At 39.3% G+C, this 21558-nt stretch overlaps 2 protein-coding genes across 2 annotated transcripts; one reads left to right on the top strand and one right to left on the bottom strand.

The window, feature by feature from the left end:
• Window positions 1-5266: 5266 nt before the first annotated feature.
• Window positions 5267-8967, bottom strand: LOC117250830 (glutamate-rich protein 6-like). Its single transcript, XM_078174168.1, has 4 exons — window positions 8900-8967; window positions 7822-7983; window positions 5700-5928; window positions 5267-5503 (listed from the first exon to the last, which is right to left on the bottom strand). The coding sequence occupies exons 1-4, from the start codon at window positions 8965-8967 to the stop codon at window positions 5267-5269; spliced, it is 696 nt and encodes a 231-aa protein (XP_078030294.1).
• A 7451-nt stretch (window positions 8968-16418) lies between these two features.
• Window positions 16419-20339, top strand: ednrbb (endothelin receptor type Bb). Its single transcript, XM_033616826.2, has 7 exons — window positions 16419-16864; window positions 17037-17149; window positions 17340-17544; window positions 17843-17983; window positions 18748-18881; window positions 18972-19080; window positions 19927-20339. Exons 1-7 carry the CDS (start codon window positions 16448-16450, stop codon window positions 20074-20076), a joined length of 1269 nt encoding a protein of 422 aa, XP_033472717.1. The 5' UTR covers window positions 16419-16447; the 3' UTR covers window positions 20077-20339.
• Window positions 20340-21558: the final 1219 nt, after the last annotated feature.

The raw sequence follows: 21558 nt of genomic DNA, 5'->3' as shown, positions 1-21558 counted from the left end.
TTTTCTGTGTTGAGAAATCAAAATAAATGCGGTTTAAACACACTTTCTTGCTTTATTTTCCAGGTTTTTGTGACAGTATTGGCAAACTTAAAAACATCACAATCAAACAACCAGTCTAGCTTTTGGTCGCCTGAACACCAGAACATGTCAGGGTTTAAATGAGCCATTTCATAGAACATTAACTCTCCTAAATCATTATATTGTACAGTATAAAAGAACGATTAATAAGGAAGGCATAGACCCTGTCCTAAATTCAACTGCCAAAAATGGCAGCAACACTGTTGTTGGGTTTGTATGGCAATGACAGTTTGAACTACTGTCCTTCATTAAATGAGATATTCTTTGTATTTTTAATTTGCCAGGTATCTTAGTGACACACACTTCCACAGTCTTATCAATATTCATAAATCTAATACTCCTATTTTGACATGTGGTTCAAGGTTACCTAATCTATGTACATCTATCAGTCCAACCACTGAGTATCGATGATAGACTATCAGATGGATGGATACCTATCCTTCCCCTGATGTAGATGGAGAGATCTACCAGTGGCGGCTGCTGGTCTTTCAAACAGGGGAAGCTCACTTTAAGTTTACATCATAAAATTTGTCATATTGTAGGGAGGCAGTAACTTATAAAAGGAACATTTAATTGAAGCCGTTTTGAGGCTCCGCGTCCACTGTGCTGACATGAGAATGTATGAAAGGGAAGTCACGTTTGAAAACTGGTGATAAACAGCTGACGTTTGAACATCATAGTCATGATGTTAACCGCACCCTAGCGCACATTTAATGCAATGTAAATTCTTATTTTAATGTAAATTCAATAGCGCATATTTGACCATTTCTTCTATGAAATTTTAGGGGAAGTTCAGCCGCCCTTGTTTTAGAGCAATTGCCCCTGGTATCTACATACATCTATCTATTAATCTATGATAGATGAAAAGAGAACAATATATAATATCCACTCATACTATGTATATCCATCCATGTGTATAAGAATAAAACAACTCTCACCTACTCAGAGCTAAAAATGAACCCCTGTCTTTTATGTTTATTCCAGCAAGTTAGGTAGCCAGTGGCAAATGAGAATTGTCAATGTTATGGCTTGTCCATCTTGAGTATCCTACTGGTACATTCTCATTAATCTCATTAAAGATACAGGCTGTCTGTGTGCACTCTAGATAGAGTCATGACAGGACGGGTGCCGGTTGAAGAATCAAATTTACAGCTATAGTTCGGATTTCTTAAGGTAAGATAGGAGGTCTGAGATAGGACAGGACTCTGCCACAAGTTTAGGAATTGCTTCTGCAATACAAAGATTTCCTTGCAGTAAGGATATTTTTCTGTAGCCTAATAATGCCCCAGTTCTTTATTATGAGCCGAGGAGGTGGATGCAATAGCTCAAGCACCTACACAATACAACCACCTTGCAATGAAACTAACTACTGTATGGGAAGCATAATGTTTTCTTTTTCCAGATTGAATCAGATAGTTGCTGATTTATCTTTACGTTTGAAGCAGGCCTGAAGTGGATACATATACAACATTTCTTTCATCATACTTAAAAAGGTGAGACAGTATCACATGTAAGCAAAACTTCTGTTTTCTGTCCCGGCTCTCCACTGGTTGCTGCTGCTGCTTAGCCGTTAATGATGCTGTGACTAAAGTCAATTTGTGGCATTTCATTCCAAACCTCTGTTTGTTTACGAGTCCAGGGTTTGTTGCCGAATCCATCTCTGTTGATTTGCCTGGAGAGTCAACTGTTTGAATCCACGTCCCCTTGATATCCTTGACTCGCTGTGAAACACAGGTGAGCAGACAAACCACAAATAAATGAATTAAAGAGGAAAAAAAGCATCGTGAATCAGATACAGAAATGTTTGTTGCTAGTGTGCCATAGCAACTGCAGAACAATAAGCAACTGTTTCTATGGTAGAATCATTAACAGAAATGGGAGAGAAAAGAAGAGAAAACTGCACTGAGGTTCTTCAAAATACGCCTCTTCTTTTATTTGATCTCTTTTCTTTTACAGTTCTCACCGTCACCCAAACATTCAGTTGTTCAAGATAAGATAAGCCTTTTATAGAGATTCAGGTGCTCCAGCAGTTCAAGGTCAGACATAAGTACAGTTGAATAGAGAAAAATAAATAGGCTAATTAGAAGTCTATCAAATAAAAATTAGAACAGAAACTATATAAGCGCAGCTCAAAATAACAAGGCCAGCTGTATACAGTGCCCACGACCAGTGTTGCACTTAAACTAATAATGCAACACTGTCTCAAGTGAAGTGACATTGTGGTGTGATTGTCTGTTTTCATAACATTACACTGCTTATGTTTTTAATGTTTTTAAGGATCACTTCTATCATACACTAATAATGGGCTTACAATTTCTTTTTTTATGTCTTGAAAAGAAATTATTATCATGCTGATTAACTATCATACTGAATTATCGCACTGATGCAAGTGTAAATAAATCTGACTTTGAGACAAAGTAGGAGAAAAGGAGAAAACGCGAATATTAATATCTCTGGAGCGTGTTCACCATCTGCTATTGCTGAACAAATCTTAAGTGTAAATCAGCCACGTATCCACATCCAGTTGCCATATGAGCTCAATAATTTAGAGGTCTGGGAATAACACTAATTAACAGTCTTCAGTGGGCCATATATAGCCACTAGATAATGGAAATAAATCATTACAGTAGTCTGCAATTGAGCCGGAACGCTAGACTAGTTACAGTAGATTCAAAGAATGTTATCATCAGGTATAAGTGAATCAAAAATGCATGCTAAAACATTGATGTGCTGCTTTTCATTTTACATGCACTGTAGGTAACTTTTGACATGGCATGAATATGGTGAGTTAAAAGCCTGTGTGATGTACACCATGATGTGTCTGTTACATTTTAATAAGAGATGCTACAAACATGGTTTATTTATCACAAACCTGGGGACATATCTCTCTGTCTCTTACAGCCTTTACATCGTCTTGATTGTTTACTAAATGACACCATAAAAGCCCCAAATGATCATTTATTATTATTATTATTATTATTATTGTTATTATTCATACATTTTCTAAAGATATCAGTGTTAATATGGTTATCCGCAAGTCTTTTGGCCGAGATAATTGTGTCGTGAAATTTTGATATCATGCCAGCCCTAGAAGAGAAAAAAAGTCTATCAGGTATTTGGGTTGTTCAGAGAATTATTACATTTATTAAAATATGCATACAATATAAAAAGATATTACAATATATGGAAAGAATAGCACCCCTTAAAATCTGTATATTCAACACATTCTCACTCCGACCTCTTCACATATCATGTTTGGTCATGGACTTTCCATGTCCAGATCATAGACTGTTAAAGGTCCGGTTACGACATGAAAGGTACCCTGGGTACGTTGGATGTTAACGTTCTGAGACGCCGTGTCAAGTTCTGCCTGTTACATGCATTGTTTTCTTTTAAAATACATCTCCGTTTTCACAGGAAATTTACCGTTTACATACAGTCTCTTTCAAAATTAACTGCAAATTTATTTATTTTTTGCCTTCAACAACTAAAGCACGTGGTTAGGTTTAGAAAAAAAGAACAGGGTTTGGCTTTAGAATCTTACGGGACACAAACACGACTCTTCTGGGTGAAAGTCTATGTTTGTTGAACCCATCCACCAACCCTTCCACCCTCCCTACTCAGACTTTTGTCACTTTAACTTTTGTTCATGCTCTGTCATGTTTACCCCTGATGCTGACAAACGCCATTAAATGCTTATCGTGCCGACAGTAAAGGATGGCTTTTTCGTCAGTGTCTGACACTGCAAGTCATTGCTCAAGTGCCAGATTTTGACAAATTCGAAGTGAGACCAGGTTGGTGAATTGGGAAGATTTACATCATAAAGCATTGTTGTTTAATACAAGTGATTTACCAGTTATAAATACATTACGCTGTGTTTACTTTCTTAAAAAAAAATTCAAATATAATATACAGAATCTGAACATGAAGTTTAAAAATCCGTTTTACTCAAGGGATCCAAAGAAAGCCTTTCATTTTGCTTGAAAAAACTTGCAGTACTTACAGTATGTATATGTGGGGACATCATATAGAGTGCTGTAGGGATGATGTCTATGTGTAGGCCAACATAGAAGTTGCCCTGGTTCCCTCGACAAAAAGCCAGTAGGACTTTTCCATTGGATTTTGGTTTTATTGCAGAAAATGAGCTCTGTGGCAAACAAAGGTTTATGATACTTACACATTTTGTTCAGCAGCTGTAAATATATTCACCAGAGGTAAAAAACTAATGTTAGGCTATAAATAAACTGTACCACGATCACATGACTTAAACATCGCCACCACAACAAGGCTGTAAAACCATGTTGGGCGTGATGATGTTCCGTAATCTAGCCACTTGTTAGTAACCGTCTTTTTTTAAGAACGTTAAGTCTTCAATATTTATGAGTGGGATATTTACTGATGTTTTTTATGTTGTATGCAAAAACATGAAAGTCTCTTAAGCTTGCATTAAACACAGACCTAGTTTCGGGCATCTAACCAAAAACCCATTCAAAAAAACTAATGATTTCGAGACAAGGGAACTGGAAGTGCTAAAATGCTAAGTCATATCCGAGTTTTAGGGCTCATTCTTGCAGTACTCTATTAGGTTTGGTATTCGGAACATGTCTGACTGAACATTTAAAAGACAGTAACATAACATGCAGGCATGCAGATGAACACTTATTTGGTAGCTGGATTCAGTAAATGCTAAGGAAACATTAGTTAGGTGCGATGAAAAGTGGTTTTTCAACTTGGAGGATGGAGACAAGGAGGAGAGGGTTAAATGTAAAAATATGTGTGTTTGTGGTTTATTGTCTGTTTCCTGTTGTTGCTGACCGGTTTGTGCACTTAAGACAGTACAGATTGCATTTTTCTATTTGGAAAATCAAGGTCAAGAACCTCTGCAAAGTTTCCTCCAATGCTGAAGGTCTTGGTCTCACTGTTAAGAGAGACATTTAATTGGATTTGGCATAGCTATTCTCTTTCACTAAACAACCTTGGCATCTTCCCTTAAGAGTTTTTATTCTCTCCAAACCAACTGACTCAATCTTCTACAAATCTTTGTCTGTAGAGCTCAAGCTTTAAAGTCTGAATGTAACCGTGAGTGAATATAATCACCAGATACTCAAGAGGTTCTAAATAATAAAAGGCTATAAACTGTAACACCACCATAAATGATATCAGCTTTTGCCAATTCTGTATTTCTCTCTTAATTTACATCGGCCTTTATCTTTTCGGGTGACTTCTTCTTTTCCATTTGTCTGCTAAGCCGCTGCGTCTGGGCAATGAAACAGTAATGTGGCTTAATGTTGCTCAGGCTTGCAGAGCGGTGGGACATGCAGGTCTGCATCTGGCCAAGGAGAGAGTAAATCTCTGAGCTCTTCGTTTGGATATATCTCTCCAGAACGTCTTGCCCCGGCTTGTCACGGCTCTCTGGATAAATGAGCTGCATTAAAAGAAAAATAACAAGTTGTCGTCCTTAAAAACAAAACAAAAAAAACTGTGCAGACATTACAAATCACTGATAACTGTTTATTGGCTGCATAGATTTTGACATGGAGGCTCCTATATGTTTCATGTGTAAGTTAAGAAAGACAGTAAATCACTGTATGGGCATTTATAGTGCGATTATCATGACTTACCTTCAGCTTTGACCCCACATTGAAGTGCACGTTGTTTTGCTGGTGTGCAAAGGTGATGTACATGTGTTCTTGTGAGTGTATGCGCACACTGATGTGTGGGCCCAGGGCAAAGGTTAGAGGCTTGAAGAGAAGGTTACGTACATGCGGGTCACGATACAACCAATTCCAGCGCCTCCTCAAAGCTCCTGTCTCACTGAAGAGGAGACCTCCAACAGGGGTCAGATTCAACCTTCAGACACACCACAGAGATTAGCAACACACACATCCTGACCTGTAGCATGAGGGCAGCAGGTTAATCAAAAAAGTATTTCTGGTCAAAAAGTAATTTAAGAAACCGAAGAGGTCTTAACTGTTTGGTGTCCAGGATACAAAAGATGGAGTTGGAGGAGACTGGGTCATCTAATAATATTTATATTTGATTCCTATTGACTGAACAAATTAAGGTTATAGTTTGACATTTTAGGAATACACTACCACTTTCATATTTGTCCATTAAATATACTATGCAGCCGGAAGTTAGCTTAGCTAGCATAAAGACTGGAAATAGTGGGAAACAGCTTGTCTGTGCCTAAAGCTCTGAACGTGACAAAATACACCTACCAGCACCTCTAAAGCTCACAAATTAATATGCTGTATCTTGTTTGATTAAGCCAGACAAAAAATGGAGCCCAAAAATGGCAATTTGATGTTTTATGGGGGGGTTATGTGCCAGATCTTTTTTTTTCCCAGGACCAGTAACATCCTGGAATCTCTGATACCCTGGCAACTGCTCCTAGTTCAGAAATAGTCTGCCACATAACCTCCCACAAATTGACATTTTTATCAAGCCACAAACCTCTGGAGCTGAAAAATGAAGCCAATGCAGAAGTGCCAGAAACTGCAGTTCCTTAAATGGCCACTTGGGTCTGGCTCCCAAAGTGAGTCAATCCACACTGAACCCCATGTTAAAATATCCCAAATTTACAGCTGAAATAAACATTCTTTACAGCCTGGTAAAAAAATGGTTTGGGTCTTTATAGCTTTATAAAGGGAGAGTTTTCTTGGGGCTGTCAGCTGTCGGTGAATGTCTGCCACCCTGGTATTAGCAGTGTGTCCTGCACAGTTAACACTAGTCGGCTTTTTTTGGCTGTGTCAGCATGTGGAACCTCCGTTGCAGAAGGCAGAGCCCGTATGTGAATGACATCACTCGGATTGGCAGTTCAGCTGAGTGCACAAGAAAAGAAACGGAAGTGAGGAACGTAAACAAACAGCTAAAGTCAAGATGAAGTAGGATCAAAACAAGCTTGTCCAATCAGGTAAGATTTTTTGTTGTTGTTTTAGCCATTGAGGTCTTCAGCAGAAATGGTTCATAATTGTAATATTGTTCACTAGCACACTGGTAAAATCTTTTTTCTTTCAGCATGTGTTGGTATTGTGTTAACTGGCTAACTAGCGTCTTGAATCCGTCCTGTTGGTTGCCTGGTTTTCCTTTTTTGAACGATGAATACAGACTATCACGGCCTGCTGGTATGGAGAGTTATTTCCTCTCACATGGACTCGGAATGGACGTGCAAGTTGGTTGTTGGCTGTAGTCTTTTCGGAGTGTTCAAGTGCAACTGTTTGGCCAAGACATGGGCGACGTGAGGTGACACAACAGTAGGCCTTTTTCGCCACTAGTTCTTTGATGTCAGTCTGGTGTGTCTGGGGCTTTCTGTCAGATCCAATTCTCACTCCTCCACAGCTCCACTGGCCGTCTAAACATGATCATTTCTAGCTCCAATTTTCCAAGATGGCGATAGCCGAAACTCAAGAATGGGTGATGCCATGGTGGCTATATACATTAGTTTAATACACTTTGGTTTTTATAAGGATTGCACAAACAAGATGTTACTACTGAAGTGCTGGCAGGCAAATTTAGCTACTTTCACACGTTTCCAGTCTTTATGCTAAGCTAACCAGCTCCTGGTTGTACCTTTGTATACACTGTGCAGATTCCAGAGTGGTATCAGCTTTTCATCAAACTCTCTGCCATTAAGTGTAGAAGCATATTTCCCAAAATGTGGAGCCATTCTTTTAAGGCCTTATTTTAATAAGAGCATTGTTTAAATGATTTTAATAGCAGTTATTACAGCGTAACAATTACCACATCATTCCACTGGGATGATAGCATGTGGCGTGGCCTTTATTTGTGAAAAAGCCTTTGATGCTTGGCGCCACGTCCTTGTCCTCCAAGATTATGTAAGTGAAGTCAGCAGCTTCTGAGGAGGATATTATAATGGCTGCTTTCCCAGAAGGATAACTTTGTCTGTTAAGGAACATTAACACTGTGCAAACCTTTTATCAAAGGGAACAAATGTGTGCCCTCTCATTAAGTTCTCTGACCTAGTCCTTGATCTTCCACTTCGTGCACTTCTTAAAAAAGATACAAAACATTACCCGTTCCATCTGGACATAAAGTGAGGAAACTTTTCCCACCTTTGTAGAACTTGTGAACGATTTTCTTGAGCTGTGAGGCAAAATAGTCAAGTTATTTATTACATTTAGGTAATGAAACACTAATTGTGGCTTAGGGAATGTCACCGTAGCAGCAATGTCATTTTGAGAGCATACTACATTCAAACATACCTTTGGCTCACCGTCTGTCTCTTCTTGTAGAATAAACAAGTCAGTCGTATTTTTGATATCTATCTGAGGGATGTTAGGCTCATCACTGATGCAGGGAATCTCTTCTGACAGCCTGTAGGTGGTCTTATGTTTGATCTCAATACAACCTGAGCAGAAAAAGGAGAATATCCATTTATTGATATTTTCTCAATGAGGAACATGAAAGACTGCGCATCTCATATCTTCATCATTTGTACTAATTTGTCTAGACCAAGGCCCCGGGTTGCATACTTACCTAATTCCATATTCAAGTTGTCTTTTTTGGGTTTTCTCTTGAGCTGCAAGAGTCTCAACCTACATTAGAAATTGAAATTATTTTTCGCCCAAGTGGGAGAAATGTACTATACAATGCCAGAGCCTGAAGGGCATGAGATACAAACTCAGATGACACCTCATATTTCAGGCTGCTAAGAGAAATGGAGCTCTTTTGTGGCATGCAATATAGCACAATCAATATCAACATATATGCAACACAATGCAGTTACATGTATGTTCTTAGCAGCCTTCCACGCAAACATATAGAATTAATGCAGAAGGCAACAGGGCATGTTACTCACCTCTCACTCACCCTCTCTTTAACAGCCTCGCTCTCCTCCTCACTCATGGCAGGGGCATGCGGGTTCATATCAATCTTCCTATCTAACTCCTTCTGTGCCAATTTTCTCTTTCTCTCCCATTATAAGCTCCCTCATTTGTTTAGCTTGCTCGCAACAAAGACGCTGAATAAAAAGAAAATTTACAACAATACACATTTCTTTTTCTTCTTACTTGCAGTGTTCCTCGGCTGTGAACCTGTTCCCACCACAAATGGAGATGATTTTGTCAAGGTTATCTCATCATTATTTCTGATGAATTTATTTTCAATTTGCCGTCGGAGGTAAACCAGCTACACTCACCCTCTCAAAGTCTGTTTCATTTTCCAGCAGTTCACTGTGCACGAAGGGCTGACAGAGCTGCTGGCAATAGTCGCACTGAGCAAGAAGCACATCCTGTTTAGATTCAACCTCTGGAACCTACGGTGAAAAACACACTCACAATCACCTCTCCACCTCTGATATTATAGCCTCCACTCACTGCTATTACTGTGGGAAAATGAAAAAGGCCATCACTGTCATTTCCAGGCACTATGGGCAATATAGAGATACAGGACTACAGTCAACGGTACCTTTTCAACACGAGGAGTTTGTTTTGGCTCTGGTTTGTATGCTACGAGACGCGACGGACCCACACAAAGTATTTTATGCTCCGTCTCTGGCATCTTTATATCCTCTGGCTCCTAATGTGAATACAAGAAACCAAGACTTGAACAGACTGCTGGGTGCAAGCTCGATACAGCCTTGCAAATTTGTCTTGAGGAGCTTTTCAATCAGTATGTTGCACATATTGTGATGCCCTTGTAGAGATACATTTTTTATTTTGAGGTGGTCGTAGAAGTACTCTGATCTTTTACTCAAAAGCAGGGGTTACGAATGATATTCACTCTTGTTATTGTAGAAAAGTCGTTTTGTTGTATCAAGGCTGCCAACTTCTCAATTCAGTTTGGAGTGAGATGATAAAATTACTAAAGATGTTAAAGGGTTATAGTCGGTGTCATCCTGAACAGGACTGATATTCATATTATATATATTCATATTAGCTCTTGTTCTTAAATACAACAAATATACTTCTACTACTACTACTACTAACAACAACAACAACAACAATTTTGTGTTACAATGTATTTTCAGGAGATTTTCCTTTAACTTTCTTCAAAAGTCCAAGAGTCATGGCCATTCTGAACAGGACTACATTGAAAATTCCAGCAAACCTCTGAAGAAAAAACATGTACTTATTCACTTTATAAGACTTTAAAAATGAAGGCATGTTCAAGGTGTTACAATATCATTTGAGCTGACCGTCCCTGTACTTTAAATGTACAGTTAAAGTACTTCAAAATGTTTATGCTCATTGTCAGGAACATTTTGAGCAGCTTCGCAGCAAACCTAAAAGTTGAAAGGAAAGCAGAGAAAAAGTGTTCATTGTGTTCATTTGTTATCCAAGTATCAGAGGATGTGAGGGGTTGCAGTATAGAAGCTGCACCCAGCCGGGGCTAACAGTTATCCTACATAAATGCACAACTATTTAATAGAATTAAAGCTGCAACTATTAATCAACTGACTGAAAATTAAAAGGCTACTATTCTGATAATCAATTGATGGTTTAAGTCATCTTTTAAAATTAAAAATGCCCCAAAAAATGTGATATTAACAGGTTTTAGAATGCGCTGCTTTTCTTGGATGTAGCCTACACTATAATAAATTTAATATTTTGGGGTGTGTAAATGTTGGTTCAAGGACAAAACAAGGCCATAGCATATTGTAACAGTTTTGGTGTTTTCTAACGTTTTGTAGACCAAGTGATTAATTGAGAAAATAATCCAGGTATAGGGCCTAGATTAACTGCTAGCCTGAACATAATCGTTAGCTTCAGCTAAATGCTAACATGTTTGTGTAATGGATCCTCCAGTGAGTACTGCTGTGTTCACTGAGGGACTTTTACCTTCAGTGAGAAGGTGTGGCTTTTCTGATGTTTCTGACTGCAGAGCCTCTTTCAACTTAAAGGGGTAGTGCACCCAAAAATGAAAATTCAGCCATTATCTACTCACCCATTATGTCGAGGCACACATGAGCGCGGTGCACAGAGAGGCAGTTAGAGCTACAGGCTACAATGAGGCTAAAAAAAGAGTTCAACTTTTTATGTCGGGGCTTCAGGACACTTGGATCACTACGGATGAGCAGTTTGGAGATATTTTGTGATTTCAGTTATGTGTTTTTGGACGTTTGAATCTGGGGCGCTGTAAGCCTCCATTAGGTGGAGTTGTGTTGCTACCCCCTCTCCCCTTGGATCTCCGCAAGTGATGTGAGGACTCTAAAACTTCACTTGAGCCTCCATCGGCATGAGGGTGAGTAGATAATGGGTGAATTTTCATTTTTGAGTGCACTATCCCTTTAACATATTGAAAACTCAGAGGAGCACAATGGGACAGAGAGATGATACCTAGACCTTTTTGTTTGCTATTGATTCTACAAGAGGGCTATTTAATGACTGTGGCCTAATAATGCTTGTTGTACAGTGTCCATGGCTTTTTATTTATTGTCAGTCATTTAGTCAAGTGAGGCCTCACTGAGAAAGGAAGATGTATATTTTTAATTGATGATCAGTTGTATATGCGTAGGTTGCAAAGTACCGTCTCAATGAATGAAAATGTGCAGTAACTCAGAGTAGCTTTTCTAGTTGTCTTTCCATCATTGACTAAAAGTAGCAATGCCACAGTGGAAAAATAGAAATATTAAAATTTTTATAAAGTACCCTACCAAAGTATTACCACTGGAATATATCTAAAGTACCAAAACTAAAAGTACTCATTATGCAGAATGGCTCATTTCAGAACAATGTGTATGATGATGATGGATCCACTTATAAGCATCACTCTAATGTTAATTTGAACTAATTTTCTGATTGTATTCTGCCAGGTACCTCAATCTTTAATAATACATCATTTGTTCCTTGATTATATTATGTATTAATTATCTGAATCTACAAAGTGACTTGTAATTAAAGCCTTTAAATAAATATCTAGGAGTGAAATGTAATATTTGCACAATGTTTTTAAGTATAAAGTAGCATACAATGGAATTACTACAGTAAAGTACAAGTGCTTCAAAATTAAATTTTAGTTCAGTACTTCTGCGACCACATTTTGTGCCGTATGAACAAAAGTGACTTCACTTGACTATGCAAAGCTATGACTAAGCCCACGTTTTGGCAAGAGCAGGTTACCTCTGAATAATCAGCAACAGTGTCCACGCTCACCACCTCTGTCTGCAACAACTGGGGATCTTCAGTTTCCTTTTGAACTGCACAAGAGAGAAATAATTGGGAATTTGACAGATGTCTGAGTCATGAGAGGCAAGAGGGGGCAGGAACAGGTGACCCCTTCGCACCCAAACTGATGACATGGCTTACCTTGACAGCTGAAAGAGAGGCTCTGCTCCACCCACTCCCAATCTGTCTGGGTCTGAGCGCTCGCCAAAGTAATGAATCTTCCATCCAGCGTGAGTACCTCCATGAACTCTGGTGAGACCAGGCTGCACAGAACAGAGACAGAAGACTAAGGATGCTTCACCACGATGACTCTATTCATCTTATAGCTACAGTAATTGATTTTTGTCCTCTTGAGGGCAGAGAAACCTCTCAACAAGCTACAGAAAGACACATATTATCATCTCATAAAGTTGTTTTGCCAGTTGCTTCTCTATGCATTCAGCAGACATGGGGCAACATTAGCAACAATTTTGAGTCATTTGAAATTATATTTCTGGCCACTTGATGAATGTAAGTCCAATATCCTTTCAGTTCTGCTGTGCTCCTTTCAGCTCTTAAGAAAAAATCTAGCTGGTATTTGTTGACCATTTTCACCAGCTTTATTTGGTGCTGGCTTGGTAGCATACAGTGTTTGGTATAGCCATGGGCCCCTAGGCACAGATATGCAAAGGGCCCCACCACCTTACCAACATAGGAGGAAGAAAAACAGACATTGTGGTGGTTTTGTGTCTCTTTGGGGTAATTTTTCTATCTTTTCTGTCCTATTTAATCTCACTGTGTTCACTTTGAGTCTCCTCCTAGTTGGTATATGTTAATTTGACATTTTGCAAGTGATCACCAGGAGCCCCCTGACACTCAGGGCCCCTGCTGTGCTGGTGGACCCATTCAGTAATCCATCCGTGGGTGTAGCTGCCTGTCTGAGAGACTATAGCTGAGGGAGATCCATTTAGAGCACCTTTAAGACCTCATTGTCACCCTGATATAATAATATAATAATAATAAACTTGATTTATGTAGCACTTTTCTTAACAATGTTACAAAGTGCTTTACAGAAGAAAATAAAACCAGACGAGGCAGATAAAATGAGGGACTAAGGCCAAAGGACATGAACATAGAGGAGGTAAAGACAATAAAATGGATACGACTAAATATATAGGTATAAAAACAGTATAAGTAAAAACATATATCAAGCATTTCCATAAACTGGTGGCCAGTTCTGGGAGTGTACCACTCACCTACTGCATGCAGGGATAGAAATTATGGGTTGCAATTTTTGTCAGTGTCATAACCCATCCTCAGTTTTTTGAGACTGAATGATATCCACATCTTAGTCCACCTTTATCCAGCTGTAATAAACCCAACCATCCATGTATTCAAAAGAAACTGCACTCACATCCAAGCGGACGTAGTAATGGTGGCTTTAGGGAGCACTACACATGCATCAGATAGCAGTGGCAGTGCTTTACTCATTTTTTTTTTTGCAGGCTGAAAAGGTTTTTAACCACTCTGACCAGCCTGACCAGTAAAATGTCATTATATGACCATAAAAGGACAGCATAGTGGAGCAACGGTTAAGCATCACAAAGTGGTTTCTGATCAATTTTACAGCATATCGAATCAAAAAGTAACAAAAATACCACAGGAGATGTAAGTGTAACAATGCAGGTCAATGATAGGGTCACTAAAAAAGACACTAAATCCTTAAGGGAGTGTTATATGAATGTTATTGTTGTGTGCTGTAAATTAAAAATGTTCCTTACAGCTCCTTTTTTATAGGCGATGATGTGCTGAAGCATCTTGCTTCTCTCCGATGGCCTATGTGGAAAAGACAGCTGTAAAAACAGAGAGTACATATACAGCCTGGCTGGTTGTCATACTTTTTTCAAATCCAACTCACTTTTCTTAATCGGTTGTTCTTGTGGAAGCATGCCAGCACAAAGTTTCCCAAGGTCATTTGCCGCTAGCGGAGCACAGATTTGAGCGTTCAAAAGGGAGCTGGAGTAGTTGTCGGGTATGATGTTAACAACGGGATCTTTCTGGTCGTCACATGTCTCATGCTCCTCCAGGCTCTTCAGGTTGTCATAAAGCTGTCGAGGGGAGAAGTCACCTTCTTTGGGACTCAGGAGATGCAGAGGCAGAATCTCTCTGGTAGGATGGAGACTGACTCATATTTTAAAAAAACAAAAAACGTGATATGTCATCTGAAGGAAAATCTCTAGAGGACCCTCTCTGAATATTGCACGGTTTCATTTGTATCATTTTTTTGTTATTGTTCAAGTGCAGTTGCCCAGCAGTAGTTTTGCATCAAACTCATGTACATCCAAAATGTCATATAGTCGCAGTAGACAGTTTTTCTGTTCCCATCACATTCACTAATGATGACTTCTAAGTTTAGTGATAGAGTCTCTGTGGCTTCAAGCGAAACAAAAAAAGTCCCCTTTCTTCACTAAAATAGACATTTTACATTTAGATCAGCCCAGTCGCCAGAATAAAATGTTGGCATAATATGTTTCTGCAAACCAGGGATATGATACATTTGTAAGTTTCATGCGTATCATATCAACATTCCTAAAGTGGTGTAGTTCAGATCACATGTATATAAGCTGAGTTTCCTATCAGGAAGAGGATGGGATGGTGAGAGGTGTGAGACTTGGCACAACGGCTGCCATGCTACAGAGTAATGTTCGAGAGCAGTGACATTTGCAGCCATGTTTGTGGCAACAACACTGTATTTTTTAACGAGATGTCTGGACATTTCCAGCCGCGTTTGTGAATAAGACTCACCTTTACTGGGCAAAGATGTGTGCACATACAAGGAATTTGACCCGCGCTCATTTCTCCAGCAGCTGCTTATTGCACTGAAGTCCCATTTCTTTGAAAAATACACACTGCTGACAATTAGACAACCCATCCCTAGAAAAAATGTTTGCATTGTTCATCTCTGTAAACCATGGATATGCACATTTGTACATTATTTTGTAACAGCTATGTTGCAACTTTTTGTTTCTCAACAATACTGTGGTGATGGCGTGGTTAGATTTAGGCACAAAAAAACACTTGAAAAGGTCATGTTTTGGCATAAAACACCGTTGTTTGGTAGCACAAAAGCCGCTGGAAAAGCAGGGACGGGCTGGTGAAACACACCCAGGTTCAGTGGCTTAAACACCACTGGGAATAAACACAATGGGTTGGTCCATTATTGGTGGCTCAAATGTTTCTGGGAAACAAAAACTAACTGCAAAGAATGTATATTTTTGAATTAACGGAACTTCGGAGCAACGGGCGTTTTGTCTTTGGGATAATGGGCTGTAACGGGCTGAAATGGGCTTTCAGTCCAATGGGGCATTTTTCAGGGGCTTTGGAATTTTTGGGTTGTGTGAACAATGGCATGGCACTTTAGGAACAAGGACAACAAAGCTGGACAAACAAAGGTAAAACAAGGCAACCCAATTGGGAATTTTAAGCCAAAACATATTGTTTCCTAGCCTAAACAAAACCACACATTAACCACAGCATAAAATTGAAAATTGAAATGTAAAAAAAGAAACATAAAGTTTCAACATATATGAAAGAAGCTACAAATTAAACATATCTGTGGTTTGCAGAGACGTACAGTGCCAACATTTGTTCTGGCAGTTGGGTGGTTAATATTATGTGTGGAAGTTTTATGTCAAACAAGATAACGACCAACTTTTTAGAGTGGGAAACAACGGTAACATAATATCCCTCCTGAAGCCTATAAAATGATCTCACTCTGTGATAACAGACAGTACACTTCAATGCCATCCTTTCATTGAGGATGATGCATCAAGGGAAGTAATTACAGTCACTACTGACAGATCGATGACTAATGCTGACAACAATACCTTAGTCTATAAAACCCTGATTTCCCTCTGCAGGGTTTTTACATTTATAGCAGGCGCTGCAACACAGTAGTAGTATAGCAGTGCTTTGTGTTGAATATACAGCCCATTCTTCAGGTATTAGAGACTCATTTCATGCAGAGTTTACGTGCATGCATCTGAAGGTAAGCTGGCATAATTCAGTGTGTCATATTGTATCAGTGCTGTTTTCTTTTTTTATTGTTGCCTTTTGATCAGTGAATTAAATGAATCCTTTACCTCACCTAAATGCTTTGATGCAAATCTCAAGGCTGAGATGCTGCACTAATTATTTTCACTCTCATTTTCACTCCAGTGCCGGCGAAAACATTTCAGGGCCTTTTGAGGAAATCATCAACAATGTGGACCATTGCTCTCGTTCTTTGTTTGGGAAATATTCTCATCGGAGGAGAGGCCAGTGATCAGCATTCAGAGCCGTTCCCTGTAATTGAACTCTCTCAAACGGCCTCCCCTGGTCTTTTAATACTGGAAAAACAGAAATCCAACAGCTCAATTCATCCACCCCAAGTAGCCAGACCAAAAACCCCACACCCTCCTATGTGCCTGGAGTCAGCTGGAATCAGAGCTGCCTTCAAATATGTCCATACGGTGGTGTCTGTTGTTGTTTTTGTCGTTGGAATACTGGGAAATTCGGCCTTACTGAAAATCATATATGTAAACAAATGCATGAGAAGTGGCCCAAACATTCTCATTGCGAGTCTTGCTCTGGGGGATCTAATCCACATTGTGATAGACATTCCAATCAACGCATACAGGGTGAGTTGTTCACCTTGCGCTGTGTTACAATTACAATGAGAAAACACTGTTGCACGCTATCCTGTTCTCTGCTCTTTTTATCCATTTTTAAAACTTCAATCTCACCTTGAATTGATTGTGGGTGGGTTTTTTCTTTCTCACTGAAAATGTTCTGTTGTTTTTTTCCCTTCAGCTCATGGCAGAAGATTGGCCGTTCGGTTTGGTGCTGTGCAAACTCGTCCCCTTCATACAGAAAACCTCTGTCGGAATTACTGTGTTGAGCTTATGTGCTTTGAGTGTTGACAGGTACGGAGATAAGCAGCACTGTCCTGTGCCCTACAAGAAAACACTGTTTGCTGGCTGCTATCTGTATTTCATCATGCAGATAGATTTGTTTAGTATTAGCCCTTGAAATGTTCTTTAACTGAAAAAAAAAGTATTATTATTTCAGACAAAAAGTCCCCCAAGCCATAACATTTTCCCATTGATTTTGCAGATACCGGGCTGTAGTATCCTGGAATCGAATCAAAGGCATTGGGGTTTCATTGTGGACAGCAATCGAAATAACTCTGATATGGGTTATTTCTATCCTGCTGGCTGTGCCCGAAGTTGTCGGCTTTGATATGATAACAATGGACTATAAAGACAAGCATCTGAGAATATGTCTGCTTCATCCCATGCAAACCTCGTCATTCATGCAGGTACTGTAATAGTCACCGGCCAATGTAACAGGATAAAACAAACAGATCAACATGTGTTTGATTTCTCTTTTAATTAATACCTAACATACAGCAATAGTTCTAAGTGTTGGAACTGCTCTCGTGTTATTACTCAAAACTTCATCCAACAGATGCCCACACATTCTTGTAGACATCCGTGGAAACCTATAGATGTGTCTGTCAGATATTGTTTTGTACATGCCATAACGTGGCAACCGGGCATCATCGTGTCATCCGCTGCACCGACTGACTGTGGGCTTCTGTCATGTTTAATCAACAGTTTTATAAATCAGTAAAGGACTGGTGGCTCTTTGGATTCTACTTTTGCATGCCACTGGCTTGGACTGCCGTCTTTTACACGCTGATGACCAGGAAAATGCTGCGAAACACTGAGAATACATTAAGCGACTACACCAAGCAGGTAATTGGTTTTAAAGGAATACTTCACCCACAAAATGATAATTTGTGTATCAATTAGTCAGCCTGTGTTATGCTGAATTTGTGAGGAAAAGTTAGTTTTTCTTGCATGCCTCTACGGTGAACAAAGAATCCCAACACAGAAAATTCTTGATGAATTTCAGTAGAAGGGGCCACGTTTATACACAGCAAAACTACATCAAAACATTGTCTTAGAAACTCTTACACATCTCGTGCACTATCACCCAAGTCTCATTTATCCAGTTGTATGCTGAGCACTCCCCAAACACATGCATTTTCACTAAAACCTCACTATTTAAAACGCTTATGCATCAACAGGCACACATATGAATCAGTAGCACACCTGGGAGAGCACGTGCATTTTGACTCTGCACGGTGGAATGACTGAGCGGAGTGTAATTGCACGCGCTAGCCCAGGCATGCAGCTCTGATGCATAGGTGTTTTGAATAGTAAGATGTTAGCTGTAGTGTTGGGGAAATGGGGCTTGGATTATACTGCAGGAGTTGTGTGAGAGTTTGTAAATGGATGTTTTGAGATAGTTTTGCTTCTGTTATATTCGTTAAGAAGTTTCTGGATTCTTTGTTCACTGTTAAGGCATGCAAGAAAAACTGTTTTCTAATTGAATTCAGTGTAATACAGGCATACAAATGATCATTTTGTTACTTGAAGCACAACTTTTTTTTGCACCTTTCTCATATTCTGGTGCAACATCATCTCTAACATTGATCAAATCTCTTCTTTTTAAGAGACGAGAAGTTGCAAAGACCGTCTTCTGCCTGGTGATTGTGTTTGCTCTTTGCTGGTTGCCACTCTACCTGAGCCGAATCTTGAAATTAACCATATATGATGAAAAAGACCCGAATAGGTGTCAGCTACTGAGGTGAGCATTAAGAATTTAGCACCCTTTCTTTCATTGTTTAGCACCTGGTCTGTGCCCTTTGTCTCACAAATATCTATCATCCTTTCCCAGTGTCTTTCTTATCCTGGACTATTTTGGCATTAATATGGCATCACTCAACTCGTGCATCAACCCCATTGCTTTGTACATCGTCAGCAAGAGATTTAAAAAATGTTTCAAGGTAAGACACTATCATGCGCTTTGTTTTTTTTCCCCCTAGTTTTTCCTAAGTAGGGCACAATTCACTTTTAGACAAATCTAGTGGGGGTGAACGCATTGTGATCCTTATTGGATGAGCTATCATATGTGTCATCAAGGACATATGGAGTCATGTCTGTAAAATGGCCAGACCGGAGCGAGCAATGACCCGAGGGGGTAATAAGTGAAAATGGTCTGGAAAAACATCGTCTGAAGAAGAAGACAAAAAAAAAAAAAAAAAAAATAGACACTTGGCAATCTACCAGACAGTTTGTCACTGAATCAGAGCGATGTGTTATGAGGAAGAAGAAAACATGGCTTCAAGGCAATTTTCAAGGGAAAATTTCTTTAAAAGCCTTTATTGTATTACTAGCTCAGAAGGACATGTCTAAAACATACTTTGATTTGTTTGGGCTGTCACTGAGTTTGTGTGCACCACAGTGCATGAAGAACTACTCTCCCCCTGCAATAATGTCTTTATATCGCATTTATTTATTTATTTTACACTTTATTGAATGCATTTTCCCTTTTTAATATATCCCTTCTTTAATTAAAAGACAATCCAGACTCGAGATTGCTCTCAACAAATGTCTCTACACAGAGAAATAAAGCAGAACAGCTTTCTGTTATATCCTCTCTGAATTCGGCACTGAAGCAACAAGGCTTTTACTGTAGGTCATTATTCAAAAACATACAAATGCATCCCACTCAGATTACACTCCACACACAGATAAACCTCATAATGTGCCGTTTTCATCACGTAAAGCTGATGGTAAATGTTTGTTGTTCTCTGACCAAATGTCTTTTGTGTGTGCGTGTGGTCCGTCAGGCATGTCTGTGCAGTTGGTGTCTACCTCTTCAAGCTGTTACCCATGACGAGGTGCAGTCTGTTTTGAAGTCCAGAACGCAGGATCAAGTCTCAGAGCAGAGCAGCAACATCAAAGCTCACAAGCAGACTTCCACACCTCCACCCGAGTAGGAGAACACCTCGCTGTGTTAACAAAACTCGGTGAAAATACTTTGTGAGTTCTTTAGTCTTGCTTTATTAAATATATATATGGCTATCAAAGCTGATACCAAAGCAGCTGTACTGGTAGCTCAGCAACCATGACATGTCGTCCTAATGATATAAAATACCTTGTGAATAACATGAAGTGCTGTCTTTTGTACTGCTGTCGTCAGTTGAACATCTGCTTTGGTATGAGCAACCTGGAGTCAGACTATTCAGACTATTTGCCCTCGGGGCTTGACTCACTCCCAACCATTACATCAGATTTTACCTAGTACCTATCCTGTATCATGCATCACCGTTCTCAAATCACTGTTTTGGGCACGATGTTAACCTGGCAGCCATCAACAGAAATCTTGTCACAGCTTACCGCCTGCATATGTATTATTCTGATTCTGTTTCTGGATTCTGGAAAGACACTGTGCCATATGAAATCAAGCAAATGGGAATTCAGAATTATTACACTGGGGTTTTATGGGGTACGGTGTATTATTAGCACATAAAATGCATGTTTTCATCTCTGTTAAGTTTCTTGTACACAAAGAGTTTATAGCACTGCTTTCGTTCTTGAACCTTGAGAAACAAATCAAATTGGTGCCACAAGTAGATTCTGTCTCTGCCACTGAATGACTGATTGATGGTGGCCTATTTTTAATGCATTGTTAAATGTGTAATGCATGGAGACACTTTATAAAAGACCTGAGAGTGGGGAAGAAGGAAAACGAAGATGACAGAATGAGGTCAGGAGGAGAGAGGGATGGGAGGGGGGTGTTGGGGGGGTGGGTGGGGGGGTAGAGATGAGCACCTGATAGGTCTTCCTGTCACAGGACAAGGCAAGCACAAATAGAGCGCTGTTCTCCCAGCTAATGCTGTATCAGTCTGCAAAACTGTCTTCATACCCAGCGCCGGAATGCCTATTAAAAGTTTATCTTGTCTAAGTAAAGAGCACAGCCCTCAACTGTTTGAAGATTCAGTTGTTTGTTTGAATAAAAGCATGTGAATGCTTGGGATGTTTGTGATGCTTACAAAGACATGTAATAGGAACAAGACCTTGTGATATTTTCTAAAGCTAATTAAACTTTTCAAAAAGTACTGGGTGTAATTATAGTAACAAATATTTTTTCAAGCACATGTGACATTAAAAAATATCTTATTTACTGCACATACAACTCAAAAGGTCTTTTAACCTTCGATCACTGAAGAGCCTGTTAACGTCCCAGTGACCTCGTTTTTCTTTTTTCTACGTTATCGCTCTGCTCTTAAAAGTTCTGTATGTGGGTTTTCTTTACATGTATTAATTGTTTTTTTAATCGAAAATGAGGGAACAGATTGTAACGTAACTTAAAAACTGAGAACTACCTTGATTTTCTTGAAGGACTTTCTTGAAGGATTCGGGTCGAATTTCTTGGACAATCCAAAGGATGTGATAAATCTTCAATAAGAAATCCTTTT

Source organism: Epinephelus lanceolatus, chromosome 14 (assembly GCF_041903045.1).
Source record: "Epinephelus lanceolatus isolate andai-2023 chromosome 14, ASM4190304v1, whole genome shotgun sequence".
Classification (NCBI taxonomy): Eukaryota; Metazoa; Chordata; class Actinopteri; order Perciformes; family Serranidae; genus Epinephelus; species Epinephelus lanceolatus.
The sequence above is the reverse complement of the archived record's forward strand: the minus strand, read 5'-3'. Positions and strand labels throughout refer to the sequence as shown.

Bases quoted from the DNA above. Each gene is read 5' to 3' on its own strand.
- ednrbb (XM_033616826.2), top strand. From the start codon at position 16,448: ATGTGGACCATTGCTCTCGTTCTTTGTTTGGGAAATATTCTCATCGGA. The intron at 18,882-18,971 runs GTGAGCATTAAG...ATCCTTTCCCAG, and splicing joins AATAGGTGTCAGCTACTGAG to TGTCTTTCTTATCCTGGACT. The intron at 19,081-19,926 runs GTAAGACACTAT...GTGGTCCGTCAG, and splicing joins GATTTAAAAAATGTTTCAAG to GCATGTCTGTGCAGTTGGTG.
- LOC117250830 (XM_078174168.1), bottom strand. From the start codon at position 8,967: ATGAACCCGCATGCCCCTGCCATGAGTGAGGAGGAGAGCGAGGCTGTT. The intron at 7,984-8,899 runs GTGAGTAACATG...GTTCCTTAACAG, and splicing joins AAAGAGAGGGTGAGTGAGAG to ACAAAGTTATCCTTCTGGGA. The intron at 5,929-7,821 runs GTAATTGTTACG...GTGTGTCTGAAG, and splicing joins CATCCCAGTGGAATGATGTG to GTTGAATCTGACCCCTGTTG.